Here is a 15,050-nt window from a genome sequence, read left to right as displayed (position 1 = left end):
GGGCCTCTGTGGGTGTGTTAGGCAGACAGCACACCATGCAGATGGCTAAACTCTCTACTACATACACACAGTTGTGCAAACATTTTTTTAACGGGGTTATGATTGTTATATGCCAGGTAAAATTCTCAGCCAGCACATATTTCTATTCCTCCCCTGGGAAAAGGTCAGAATCAATAGGGATATATTGCAGGACCAGAACCACAACAAAGTACAACAAAAAGTACAACAAAAAAGTACAACAAAAAAAAAACAACAAAAAAGTACAACAACAAAAAAAAAAAAAGTACAACAAAAAGGTCCATTGGGGCCTTTAAGACCAACAAAGATTTATTCCAGGTGTGAGCTTTCGAGTGCAGGTGCACTTCCTCAGACTAAATAGAACAAGATTCGTAAGAGTTCAGATATATAGAAAAGGTAAATCTGTACTCTTATGATTCTTGTTCCATTTTGTCTGAGGAAGTGGGCCTGCACACGAAAACTCACACCTTGAATAAATCTTTGTTGGCCTTAAAGACGCCATTGGACTCATTTTTTGTTGTGCTACTTCAGACCAACACAGCTACCCACCTGGATCTAGATCATAGAAGTACTTACCCCCCTGTTGAAAATTGGAAAAGAAATGCTGTACGTGTATATTGGTGTATATTACCTCTGAGGAAAATCAGTATCATTGAAACACGTTAAGTCTGAACTTGCTGCCATTAGTGTCATGCACACTGAGATGTTTTATGTGTCCCCATTAAATAAGAGATTCTTCTATGGTTTCTAAACACTCTGAGCTCTGACTTTAAAGCATAGCCAGGCCTGGGTTATTTGGATGGAGCAAGGCTAAACTGTGGAGCTGAACAGATTTCTCGTTTCTTCACTCTACAGGCTCAAGGGCGAATTTATGGCAAGCTGAAAGAGGAGAACTTTTTTGGGCCCAAAGAAGAAGTGAAGCTAGAGACGCACATCCGAGTCCCAGCCTCGGCTGCAGGGAGGGTCATTGGCAAAGGAGGCAAGACGGTGAGTTGAAGGTTTGATGTATCAGCCATTTTGGAAACCTGGGCAGGTGGCCTTATTTATTCATTGATTTCCTTTACACCCCTTCTTGCTTGCCAATGGGGATCCAGAATGACTTACATCTTTCTCATCTCACCTGTGTTATCCTAACTGCAGCCTTCTGAGGCAGGTTAGACTGAGCATGTGACTAGCTCAAGTTCACCCCATGGCAGAGTGAGGGATTTGCTCCAGGTCTCCCAGATCCCTGTCTGACATTTCACTAACTTCACTAGAACGCAGTCTGTAACAATGCAGGTAGAACAATATTGAATCAGTAAGTTGGAAGAATTAATTTTAGAAGTCTTTAGCGAGGTTCAGAAGCCTAGGAGTTCTGGAGTTTGATGAACCTCGTGAGGTTCAGGCCAGGGACTTTTAAAAATTCCCCATTGTGTTGCAGCATAAGCCACTAGCCTCACTTCAGCAAAGACATGCATGTGGAGTAGGAATGGCTTTTGTTAGAACAATTATGATGGTAGCATTTGAGTCTTGGTGATTTTAGAGCTGCAGTATGTCCTACGTCTGCGTTTCCCAAACTTCTTTCCGCTTCTACTCAGAAATTATTACAGTACATTGAAACTGGCCTATTTATTTAAGTACTCCAGGATTTACATCTTTCTCTTTCCTTGTAACTCAAGGGGTTGTTTGTCATAATTAAAGATGCAAAACAATTTTCATTGACAACAAATTAAAACTAAATGGCAAAGTGTTGAAAATCACATGTCTCAAGAAAACTCTCAATTATTCGGATGCACCTACCATAAATATTGTGTCTTTCCCCACAAGTTAAAAGCTCATTTAAAAAGAGGCTTTACAAATGTAACAAGACCTAAATAGCCAAGTTGTTTGCCTAATTTCTTTGGGGAGCTGATTCCGTAAGATAGGTGCTACCACTTAAAAGTCCTTGTTTCTGACCATTGAAGATGTGACATGGCAATAATTTTTTTAAAATTTATTTGGATTTTTATACCGCCCATTCTTTACAGCTCTGGGTGGTTTACATGGAACATTATGTAAAGTGGGAGAACCACCAATAATCATGTGTTATCTTATTGCTGGTGGTTTTATCAAACTGGTGTGTATGTATACATATATATATAAAATTATTGATCCTTAACCAACTAGGGTCATAGAATGCCTTGGAGAAATGTGGGTATCAAAGTATTTAAATAAATTAAAAGGACAGATGGGCTCATCATGAGAGGTGTGTGGGCTTGTTTACTTACATAGTTGATCTAGTTTGATCCTGCTTTCTTCTCCAATGAGGACCCACAGCAACTTTTAGAAAGAAGACAGTCTTAAAGGTAAAGGTATCCCCTGTGCAAGTACCGAGTCATGTCTGACCCTTGGGGTGACGCCCTCCAGCGTTTTCATGGCAGACTCAATACGGGGTGGTTTGCCAGTGCCTTCCCCAGTCGTTACCGTTTACCCCCCAGCAAGCAAGCTGGGTACTCATTTTACCGACCTCGGAAGGATGGAAGGCTGAGTCAACCTTGAGCCGGCTGCTGGGATCGAACTCCCAACCTCATGGGCAAAGCTTTCAGACGGCTGCCTTACCACTCTGCGCCACAAGAGGCTCATAAGACAGTCTTACATCATATCAAAAAAGCAAAAAACCCAGAAAGTAAGCAAGGCATCCGAAGCTTTTGTCCATCAGTTCACGGCTATAATCCAGGGGCAGAGAGCCTTAAACTCTTGACCTTCAGCTGTTGCCCAAGAGGTGGTGTTGCAGGACATACCCTAGCTATAAACACCTGCAGCAGGAGAGAAAGAAAATGTTCTGTCTAGAATGAGGCAAGCTGACAATCATCTTCCCATAATTCCACCCCCTCCTGTGGAGAGAGCTAGAAATGGAGCATGCCGTCTTGCGAGGGTATCTCTTGGCAGGCACTATTGAGATGGGGGTTGGGGGTTTATTTGTTCATTACAGTTAAAAGATCGCTGTTTTCCCCACTTGCAGGTCAATGAACTGCAGAACCTGACGGCGGCTGAGGTAGTCGTCCCCCGGGACCAAACCCCTGATGAGAATGAACAAGTGATTGTTAAAATCATAGGACATTTCTATGCCAGCCAGGTAGGATGCTGAGATTGGTCATTTGTCCCAGGGGGTTGTAGTGAATGTGGTCCGTGACAACTCAAAGGCATGTTTCTTAACAAAAACGATACACAAAGTTTGGCCCAACATACCCAAAAGCAGGGTTCTAGCTGGGGGGGGGGGGAGAGGAATGGCTGAAAACAAAGGCCTCCCTTGAGCCTGCAGAAATTCTAGGTTAAACCTAAGCCATTTTCTTAATGTAGCCATTGGAATTGCATCCTGTAGGGTGAAAGTCTGTGAACCAGGCACGTACAGATACTATTACTATGTTTTAAAGACTGTATTACTGAATAGTCTATTGAACATATTCATTTATTTATTTTATTAGATTTGTATACTGCCCTCCCCTAAGGCTCAGGGCAGTTCACATAGAACTAAAAAGAACAATACATCAAACTCAATGAGTATCATGAATGAAAGGTAACAATAATAATAACAATCTTTAACCGCTCCTCGCGGAGCGGAAGAAATAAAACAGTAAGGGCACTGAGGGCGGGCCCTGTCCGGGATGAGGAAGGGTTCGTGCTCCCGATTGGGCTCTCCGCTTGTCAGTCCAGCCCAAAAACTACCAGCGTGCGGCTGCTGATTGGCTGTTTACCCGGCCAACAACCCGGCCCACCCCCCACAAGAGCGAACCTTCGCTCCACAGCGGCCATTACTCACCTGGCCACCGAGAGCAAAGGTAGGCCCGCTGGCTCCTGCCCTCTACCCCAGAACGGCTCCCCAGACCGCGGGGAGACTGCTGGCCGTGTCGCCGAGCCCCCCCGCACCCTCCCCGGGGCCTGGGAAGCCTTTTAGCAAGTCCAGCCGCCTTTAAAAACGCTCCCCAGTCCCCGGGGGAGGCGTCCTCTCCTGGACCCGGGGAGCACTTTTGCACCAATGCAAGCTCCGGACCCAGCCTGGAGCTGCCTTTTCCCCAACCCTCCACATGCCCATTTCTAAAAATGGGCTTTGTTCCTAGTAGAGAAATAACACTGTAACACGGTGAACAATCTAACAGGCCTATGGTTGGTCGTGCCTGTCGCATGGGTTCAAGGGAGGGAGGTTCAGGGGCCCAGATGTTTTAGTTCAAGTTGACCTCAACCAAATGCCTGACGGAAGAGCTCCCTTTTGCAGGCCCTGTGGAACTCTTTTAGTTCTGTTAGGGCCCTGATCTCCTCTGGGACCTTGTTCCACCAGGTGGGGGCCACGCCAAAGAAGGCTGTGGCCCTGGTTGAGGTCAAGCAGACTTCCTTGGGGCCAGGGATCACGAGCCGGTTGGAGATCACAGAGCTCTTTGAGGGGTGTAAGGCAGAGAGAAAGGTCACTGACTTGTAGTTGGTTACAGTGATAAATATTTATCCATCCACAACCAGAAACTCCCAAGAACCTTGCCTGGACAAGAGAAATTTCATTGCTGCATTAGGCCTCCCCCCCTCCCTCTTTCTTGCCAGATGGCGCAACGGAAAATACGTGATATCCTCGCTCAGGTGAAACAGCAGCATCAGAAGGGACAGAACAGCCAGACGCAGGCACGAAGGAAATAGGAAGATGCTTTACCCCGGGTGTGTGAGAAAGAAAAAAGATGGACAAACGGATGACAATGACAACGGATGAAATGAACGCCAAGCAGAAAGAGTGACATGCTGATGTGGAACCCCTAAGAGTGCCTGGGAATCAGTTTACCATAGGCGGGTATTAGTAATTTCCATGTAGACGGGTGACTTAAGGTCTCAGGAGCCAAAGGCAGATATGATTTCTGCCTGATTGGCTCCTCAGGCATGCAGCTTATAAATATATGAAGGGGCAAAATTGGATGAGCTGGTAGGGAAAATTTTTTAAATCAGACCCCAGAATCTGTTTCCAATTGATCAGGGTGTGTGTTTGTGCGAAATGGTCCTAAAGGGCAGAAAGAGTTCACACATGCAGTTTGCTGTGTGTTAGATCAAGCGCAGAGGAGAGTAACATCCCGTCTCCCTCTCCTTCCCCCTCCCAAAGGATTTTCTTTACTTGGGCAATTTCCTGTCCTCCAACCAGAGTTGTACATTTCATGAGATGAAAACTGGGTGGGGCTAGACCCCTTGGTGTTGTCTAGCATTTCCCACCATTTGAATAACCAGGTTCCATTAGATTCCCACACTTTGGTTACTGTAAAAGTCAGTGATTGATAGGGTGGGGGGACCCCTTTCCAGAATCTCTTCATTATCTCCAGATAGTTGGAGCTGGTTTTAACTTTATGACCCCAGCTATCCCCAGCTGTGGAGCAGCGGGACAAGAACCTTGCTTGGACTAGCATTTCTGTGTTCGGAAAGACAGCCCCCAAGTATTTGATTGCATGGATTGCTCTTTCCTTGCAACTTCTGTATGCTGCTTGCCAAGCAGGAGCGTTGTTGCTAATGTTGCTGGTTTCATCTCCAGATGCGGCATTACAATTCAAAAACTGAAATCACCGCAGCAGCCTCTACAGTCTGGTTTGTTCCATGTTTCTGTGGCCATGTTAGGGTTAGGAGACCCAAAGGCTGCCTCTGGATCAAAATGCTTCCAGTTCAGAAATGGAATCACACTGATCTTGCACCCCAGTGGAATTCTTTTTGGCACATGTGTCCTTCAGGGATTTCCTGTCACTTTAATAATAATAATTCTTTTACTGATCTAGAATTACATGTGCATATTAATGGATCCCCCCCCCCCCCCGGTACATCAAATTGACCATCAGATTCTAAACCAAAGTAGGTAGGGAAAATAAGCTAGTAACACTGCCTTTATTTAGTATTTTCTGGATTTCAAATGGTGGTTTGATTCAGGCATCACAACAAACCATGGTTTACACTAGTCATAGTTGAGAACCCAAACCCGGGTTTGACTCTCTAAACATATGAGCAGAACATAGTTTAGAACTACGTGTCTACTTCTAGCCACTCATATTTCTGGAGTTCAGAGGCTTTCCAGGCATAACAATGTTGCCAACTTTAATTTGTTAGTTCATTTATCACAGTAAACCATACCTTGTTTGACTCACTGCAAACCATGTTTTTTTAAAAAAAATTCTGGTTGCAAACTATAGTACTGCCAATTCAATCATGCCAAACTGCTAAGTTTTACAACGTACAGGATGGTAAAATGTCTGAATTATGCCATTTTCTTTTAAAAAGCTCTACTGATCTAGGAAAGTAGTAAATTCACTTCCACCCACCCCTAAAATGATAGTAAAGCGAAACAACTGGGAAAACATGTCAAAGTTTTAATTCACCTAGGGCATACATCTGTTGATAGGAATTCTGACTATACAAGTAGTCAGATAAAGCTGAAGTCACAGGGTGCAAATATTTTCAGATTTGTTTTTTTTTTTAAAAGAAAAATGTTTGGATTTTCCTTTGTTTTTGTTTGGGTTTTGGCACGAGACTCACAAGTCTAGGTTTCCCCCCCCCCCCCCGCCTCTCTCTTTTCTTTTTAAAGCTAAGGTGAGAAGCCAGGTTTCACCTGGGAAACCCAGACATATCCATGCAAGGAAGATTTTTAGAAAGAGCATGGGAACTGCAAATCAAACATCATGCATCTTTTGATTTTGAGGATACAGATTTTGATATAGAAGTCCTGTCAAGATTAAACCATGGCTAAATCTAAGGCCCAAACTGTCTCAGGGTATATGCTTCATTCTGCAACCAACTTCCTTTGCTATCCAAAGCACAATGGACTTAAACCCTTAAGCCCATTGAAGTCAACAGGAGGGTATAACTGTATTCAGGATGGTGCTGTCAGCCAGTGTGCTTTGGCAAATCAACAAAGTGACCTCAAGTGCTGTGCAGCACAAGACCCTGGACTGCATTATATTTGGCATTGCCTACCTTTTAGGCAAAACTTCTTTCTTGCATGTAGGGCAGTGGTGGGCAAACTGTGGCCCTCCAGATGTCCGTGGACTACAATTCCCATGAGTCCCTGCCAGCGAATGCTGGCAGGGGCTCATGGGAATTGTAGTCCATGGACATCTGGAGGGCCACAGTTTGCCCACCCCAGGTGTAGGACAATCCAAGGGCTAGAGTATGTGCTATATTATGTTAATTATTATTACTACTGTCCCCTAAAAGTAACCCATTTTCAGTTCACTTGCCCAGAATAAATAAGAATCCTAAGCTATGAGAATTAGATTGTCCAGCCCCCTTCTCTAGAGCGGTCATATTTGGAGAAGGCCAGGGCATCTGCCTCATTCAGAAGCCCCTCACATGATGTTGCTGCTCTGCTGGGGCAGAAAGGGGAGGGGAGAGATTCCATCGGCTGGATCGTCTTTGGTGCTCTTGAAGGACTGGAAGCCCTGCATTTAGTGAGCCCCTCTGCGCTTTGACAGACTGGGAAACTGAAGTCTTGATTGGCCATCTTGATCCAGAGGGCAGCAGAAAGCCATGTGCACTTTGTTCCATGATGCCCAAGGCTTTGTGTGGGGAGCTCAGTAGTCTTGCAGCATCGCAGTGCTATTAGATGGAGGCAGAGTACAGTCCACAGCAGAGTTGCACCAGTTAACTGCAGTGCACTTAGAAGGGTGCAGCTCTGTTTAGGATAGCACTGGCCATCTCGTCATCTCCTCCATGGAACAGGTGGATCTTGATCTGGGAAAGCGAATTCTCACCTGGGAACATCTGACAAAATAGATAACTCCAATCGGCTAACCCCCAACTGCCCGGATACTGCCGTGCATCCGTTTCACTCGAACCACAGTCTCCCAGAAAAGGATAATTAATAATGATTATATTTGGAGAGGTTGGATTTCTTTGGGAGAAGGAAGGAAGGGAGCTGAAAATACCCACAAGATGTGGGGGAAGGTTGGGAAAGGAACGCTTAAAAAATCGATCACACACACAGAAATTAGTGGGGGAGTAATTTTTCTGCCATAGAGAGAGGCCTTTGTGAGGCCATACCAAATATAGACTTCAGAAGAATGTAATGCGGTTACTGATCCCAGTCACTCTTACGCGAAATTTAAAAAGAAAGGAAAAAAAAAAGTGCAAACCCATTCAAATGGATTGTGAGTGTTGTGGAGGACAGGAATTGCTTGCATAGCAGCCCTGCTCACAGAACCAAGTTTCATCTCTGCGTTAAATATAGACTTTTATTTTTTGTTAATCTGGCCATTCTTTCAAGGGAAACTTTTCCCGTGGTGCTCCAGAGAGCTCTAAACTCAGGTAATCCATGTTAATCCCTCTGCCAGAAACCAGTGGGCTGAAATCACTACCTGGTTCTTGTAAGCCTTTGTGAATCTTGGGGTAGCAGAGTCCTTTCCTCGCTCCTAGGGTTACTTCCAAGTTAGCATGGATAGGATCACAGCCTTACAGCCTGTTCCTGCACTTGGTTGCATGAATTAATTGGGGCCTACTGAAATAATTGGGGCCTACTTCCAAATAAGTGCATTGCATTGCCGCCTTAGTGATATTTAAACAAATCTACAGCTGTTTGCTCTTAAAGAACATCAAAGCAGGCCTTGAGATTGCCAGAGGGGGAAACATTATCATTGTATTAAAATGAAAGTGATCTTATTTCTCCTGGTTACTTGTCCTTTCCATGGCGGTTTGTGATGGGTACTGGCCCAAAAGGATTGGTTATTCCCCTTAAACCCATAGGCTATCTGCAAAGCCTTGGTGGAAAATCATGTCCAGAGGTCTTAATTCCACCCTGAGGCTGCTCTGTACAGTTGATTTAAATATGAACATTCTGGCATTAATTAATTTTGGGGGTCCTCTGTTCCCTGCTAGTAGTATTCGGTTGGAGTAACTGGACTTTAGAAACATGTTTTGTGATGTAAATCAGGGTTTTAAGGCTAAACCTGTGATCCTAAGGCAGGGGTAGTCAAACTGCGGCCCTCCAGATGTCCATGGGCTACAATCCCCATGAGCCCCTGCCAGCGAATGCTGGCAGGGGCTCATGGGGATTGTAGTCCATGGACATCTGGAGGGCCGCAGTTTGACTACTCCTGTCCTAAGGCATGCTCACTTGGGTTTCAAGAACACCAATAGTGTTAGGAATTTGGGGGGACTGGGGAGAGCAACCTTCTTTGTGATAAACATTGATCTATATTTTAGCAGAGACTAGACTTGTGTTCCGATTGGACTTAACATCAATTGTCTGGGTTTACCCAAGATTGTTAAGAGCAGTAGAGTTTGACTTCCAATGTATTTCTATGTGCCTAAAACTCAACCGATGTCTTTGATTTAAGGAGCTGCATGGATCTCACTGTTTACATGGAAGCAATTACTGTCCTTTTCCTACCTTGCAACAAAGTGGTGTGTGCAGATAGGTCAGGCATTGCTGTGTGTTTTAAGGGAAAGGGGGGGAAAAAACAGAAAAAAGAGAAAAAATGGGGGAGAAAAAAAAAAAGCTACCTCAAGGTATGAAATTACCTCAGCAATTGTTTTGTTTTTTGGGCTTGCTGATATTTTATATAAAAGCTGATAGTCTTGAATATTTTATTTTTTTAATGAAAAGAGAAGTTAAGTTTCATAATTTCTTATGAGCCAGAAGTTATTATGCAGGTCAGCAGTGTATTAAGCTCTCTATGGAGAACGACAGAGATTTTCAGACGTAGCGGAAAAGATGGCAGATTGCTCCCCTCCCCCCCCTTCCAAATTAGCAATTTACTTGTTGCCTTACTATAGGAATAAAATGACAATATTCCGCCCCTCAGGAACGTGGAATCAATTAGAACCCGAGGGAGTTTTAATTACAGTGCATAAATGGATGTGCATAAATGGATGTGGTCTATCAAGTGAAACATAAACTTGCAGGTCTGCAAACTGGCTGATTCTAAGGATACATAATCTGAAAGCTAGGGTGAGTTTACAGTTGATCTACAGGGTTAGCATTGTGTGGTTGGTTATTCTGGTGTAGATGATTTTTTCCCCCCCCTCTCTGGTTGGTTTCTCATTTGGTATCAAGTTTGGGCTTTTTATGCATGTTTTTAATCACTAGGGGTTTGCCAAAGCTTTGTTTGCACTCCCAGTATTGACAAAATGCAAGGAGAACCCCCTTGAAAACAACTGGTCCTTCATAGGTTCTCTTCATTAGGGACCAGACTACATCATGTCTACAAGCAGCCATGTGGGATGACCAGCAGACAAATACCCTCATGGAAGAAGGAAATAGAGAGTAAGCCCACATGGTTTCCCAAATGCCAAAACGTGCTTGTTGCTGCATGGAAACCAAAGAAATCAACCAGTTAAGTGTGTTTACATTGAAAAGGCCAGTTGAGGAGACGGTTGACGGAACAGCCAAACAAGAATGACTTTTCCTCAAAGCCCATGAATTGGGAACCAACTCTTCATCTTGTAAATAAGGGGCCCTCTTTTCCGCTATGGTGCTGTGAAATATTTGACAAAGATTGCCTCAGTTTTCCTGAGGAGAAACAGACCATTATTTTTTAAAGAAGAGAAGAAATGGGAGCCAATTTTTTTTTGCGTGGTTTTTGTACTTTCTCACGGAAAAGATGCAAGCCTAGCTGCCATTGTTCAAAAGGTTTGTGGAGGGTTGTTTTCTTTTGTTGTTATTTGAAAAATCACATATACTTTCTCCATTGTGCCTGGAGTAGATAACCCTCTGCACATGTAATTTTTCAAAGATCATTGGCTGTCAGTTAATTTGCGAAACACCAAGCTGATGTTAATTTGTGGCCCAGAAAGTCTTCACCAGTTTACATGCTAGGAAATTCTGGGTTCTTGAGGGGTGCTATATATGGCCGCTAAATGTATACTTTTTTTTTTTTTAAAGAACCACCCTTCCCTTGTAGCAACTGGAGGTTGGAAAAACCATTTCCCAAAGCCACCTGCTTCTAGATCTGTCTAAACGTTGAAGGTTTCTAATCTGCTTTTCTGCATAGAATCTCTCATTGTAGGCCTGGATCATGTTTTGAGGCCGTTGATAAACCTAGAAAGTTGCCAGATAGAAACCAGCAATGAAATATATAATTTAGGGAGGGTCAGATGGGAGGGCTTTGCTTTGAATGCACGTGTTTCTCTAGACCCAATGGAAGGGGGAGGGAGAGAAACTAATTTCCTTATTTAAAAATCTCTGGCTTCTCTGCTTTTAATACAGACTTGCATAGATCAGGGTTTTTTTTATTTTTGTTTTTATTCAGACATCAGCCATAGCAAATAAGGTGTGTTGGGCTTTGTTTTTTGACAGCAAGCAATTTTGGGTATTGGGGTTCAAATTGCATCCTTAAAACAGCGAGGGACAGAAGATCCCTTCAGCGCTCTTGGAATCGAATTGTTGCTGTGCTCTGTTTTAGAATTTTGAGCTGAATACGTAAAGTTTGGTTGGGGTGAGAGCGGGAACAACATTTGGCATTTTCCAAAAGCCAGACATGAGTATGACATTAACCTTTGGAGAGAGGCAGTATTAAGACCTTGCCTTCTGCCCTGCAGGAGTTCCATTCATCTTTTTATGAGAATGTCCATGTGCAGTGGTTGGGGAATAGATTTGAGGGGCGCAGCAGTTTATGCATTGCCCTTAACTGTCAGAGGATTGCAATGATGGCATGCTCTTTGCAAAACTGGCAAGAAGGGCATTTTCTCCCCTGCCATTGCCGCCAACATAATGGGTTCTGCACCAGCATTTTGTCTTCTGAATCTTTGTATTTTACAATTGGGTGTCTTCTGTGAACTTTTTATATTCCGAAATTTGCGCTCGGTTCCTGCTGGCTCTTACAGCTTCCTGGAACAAAACTCTTCTTGTTAGTGCCATCCTGAACAGTTAAGTCCACTGAAGCCTGTGGGTTTGGAAGGGCATAGCTCTGCTTACGATGGCACTGTCAGTCTCAGACACATAGAGTGATATTTGGAGCTCCAGTCAAGTTTCAGATCTGGCCCTCTGAGCCTGATTGCAAATTAGCATGCCTGCTACTGCCCATTGCACATGATTCAATTGCCTGCCTCTGCCTGCTTTTGCTACCGCCATTTTGAATGCCATTGGTGTGAAATTCAGTAGTGGTAACTAAAGTGGGCATAGTGGGCTGCAAGTTCCCACAACCACCCTCACCCTGACACATTCCCACATGTTATTCCAAGCTTTACCTCAAGAGATGCTAGACAAGTGAAAATTGCCAGAAAAGATATGGAAACTCTAGGGGGTGCTTTTTTTTTTATTAAGGAAAATGAAATAATATTTGTTTAGGCTCTCTGTCGGAAAGGATGCTGGGAGAATTTTTTTTTTTCACATTTTGGATCTCTCAGCCATTTTTTCCTATTGTGATAACGTTTTGAGAAATCACACCACCCTTTTCTTCATTTTAACCATCAAGCTGTCTGAAAATGGCTCAGTGATAGCTTGTACAAACATGAAAGAAGTATAAGAAGAAAACACACACAAAAGTTTTTATTCGGCAAGTCAATAAAATTGACTCCTTATTTAAAGGGGAAGAAAATGTACTAGTTATGTTAATACCTCAATGATCTTGCTGTATATCAGAATTTAACTCAGATATCTGGATGAATCTCATCCTTTTGTTTTGTCCTTCAGGATACTCTGTGGGGGGAAAAATCCCTCAGTCATTGGTTGGTGTGTTGATCTGGGTTTATTATACTTACCCTTGACAACTGGGAGAGAGAAAACAACTCTAAATGGAAAGGAACTCCACCTGAGTCCATTCGCTGCTGTTTTGCTTGACTCAAAATCCCCAGTTTTACCTGACATTGAGATTGAAAAGGTATCCCTTGCTCATTTCAAGCTTTGGGCTGCTTTGAATCTCCTGTCCGTTACTCAACATGCCCCTCCAAGGGTTACAATCTGGAGAAAGTAAATTATGCTCAAGTCTCACTGAAATCAGTAGGAAATACACATGTTGAAAAGGCCATGGTTTCAAATGGCTTTCCTGTTTTCCAAGTAGGGTTTTCTAGTCAATGCTTCTTGGGTAGTAACCAGGAAGTCTGAAAACTTAAATCTGACTCTTTTTTTCCAGATTGCCAATGGAAATACAAAATGTATACAACATCAAAACTGCAATTTATTGTTGGACGTGATTTCCAGGTGAAGCTTTAACTGTAGCCTTGACATGGAGTTCAGTAGGCATTAACAGCTAAAACTTCTTTGGAAAATTGACTGTGTGTTCACACATTGGACTCTTCTAGGGCCAAATCTGGAATGTCTTTAATTGTGCTCTGGTTTTCAGAGACCAGAGTTTGGCTTAATTTTTTCCCTTAAAAAATATACCTTCTGACGATTTTTCAAGTTATCCCAAGTCTCAAACCACACCAAACCAATATCTCCAGATTTTCATTTAAAGATAAAACTTGGGATCCAAATCTAATGCCCAGGAAATGTCTGAAGGCTTTGGGCTTGATAGAATGCAGTTTTGAAAAGATTAGAAGGGGTGTGGTTTGAGTATAAACATATATGCCATTTGTGTTGCTTTTCTAAAAGAGAGAGAGAAGAGTGAAATTTAAAAACTTATGACTTCATCATAAGTTTATAACTTTGAGAATATGCAGGTGTCAGAAGCAACAGAATTTACACATAATGCAAAAACTACCTCAGACTTCAGAGAAAGATAACAGATTTAAATGATTGGTGTGTGAGTGTATGAATGGGTGTTTCCAACTCTTGAGGCTGTACTCCCAAGTGAATCAGGAAAAGGAAGGTTGGACAAGTTACCTCAAGAAAGTATAGAAGCTTATGCAGTGGGAAAGTGGCTTCCCTTCGCCTTTCCACAGGTACATTTCAAGATCTGATCCTTCACGTGGTTCTGCGGGATCCTTTTGGCTCCCTGACCAAAAGTAAACTTTGGGGGGAGGGATATTATCAGGTCTGAATTCTGCACCCTAAAATCAGAAGTACTGCAACTAGGAAACCTCATGATCTGCTGGCAAAAAAACGTGTGTTTCTGTAACAACGATGGCATTAGTCAGAATTGCTCTGTTACCATCTGACACATATTGTGGGTCAAAATTATACCTTTTAGCACATAATGACCTTGGATTGTCTGGTGGGAAGTTTGAATTTCTTGATGTGGACTTGTAGGATGGAGTACAAGAGTAGGGCATTTTACTAACCTTTTTTTCAATAAGGTGTTCTTTCTTTAAAGTTCTGCAGTTCTCTAAAACTTAAGTTTATTTCAGATCTTTCCTAGAAAAGGATTCTTCAGGATTTTGCAGTGTAAAGAGAGCATCACTTGCATGTAACATAAGTTTAGTGTCTATGCACTGACATACCAGCTACTTGATCCTTGTTTTTTTGCCTCATTTTAATGCTAGCATCTCAGTACACAAGATAAATAACAACCAGCTATGAAAGGGGACACCCTTGGCACAATTCCAGCTGTAATGGAAAATATGATGGACACAGCCATTTGTTAGTGGGTGTTTCTGCATTCTCATTTTCTTCACTTGCAATTTCTGGGTTTTTTTGGGGGGGGGTTCTTTTCTGTACATGTTTTGCCCCCTCTCGTGGTTGATTTCATTGACTGGCTTATCTCCTTGCAGGTTTTTATGCCAAACATAAACTAGTGTCATATTGAATTGTCTACTAGAGAGAGCAAAACAGATAATGAGCAATATTTCTCCTCTCCCCCCCCCCCCAAACAGGAATTTTCAAGAAGAAAGAATTGGAATTCAGAAAAGCCCAATATTCACATTAAGGGAGGCTGACAACAGAATTCTGCCCTGTTGCAAAATGCATTGTTAAAACTGCACCCTAGAATAACCTGATTTAGAAATAGTAGAACTGTCATGTTAGTGCATACTGTGAGTAAGCACCAAATGTCTCTTAAGTCTTGAAAACAGCTTGATCTACTGGCTTCTTCAAGACATTATTCAAAATTCCAGGGCCTGAAATTAACAAAAAAATGTGCATGCCATCAGAATATACATCTGAGGATGCCCCCCCCCCACATAGTTCCCCATAGAACTCAATGCACAGCTCCTCCCGCTGCCAGTCTTTTTCCAAGCAAGATTTTGTATTGTTT

General features: G+C 42.9%; 1 protein-coding gene across 2 annotated transcripts in view; it reads left to right on the top strand.

Annotated features, from left to right (window-relative positions):
- Positions 1–10,854, top strand: part of IGF2BP1 (insulin like growth factor 2 mRNA binding protein 1) — a 78,893-nt gene extending 68,039 nt beyond the window's left edge. For both annotated transcript variants that reach the window (XM_077315463.1, XM_077315462.1), the window contains 3 exons: positions 874–1,005; positions 2,999–3,112; positions 4,567–10,854. In XM_077315463.1, coding sequence (XP_077171578.1) covers positions 874–1,005; positions 2,999–3,112; positions 4,567–4,659 — 339 coding nt within the window. In that variant the 3' untranslated portion in view covers positions 4,660–10,854. The remainder of the gene's footprint in view (positions 1–873; positions 1,006–2,998; positions 3,113–4,566) is intronic.
- The last annotated feature ends 4,196 nt before the right edge of the window (positions 10,855–15,050 follow it).

This window comes from Paroedura picta, chromosome 16, assembly GCF_049243985.1.
Source record: "Paroedura picta isolate Pp20150507F chromosome 16, Ppicta_v3.0, whole genome shotgun sequence".
Lineage (NCBI taxonomy): Eukaryota > Metazoa > Chordata > Lepidosauria > Squamata > Gekkonidae > Paroedura > Paroedura picta.
This window is presented reverse-complemented; position numbering and strand designations above follow the sequence as displayed.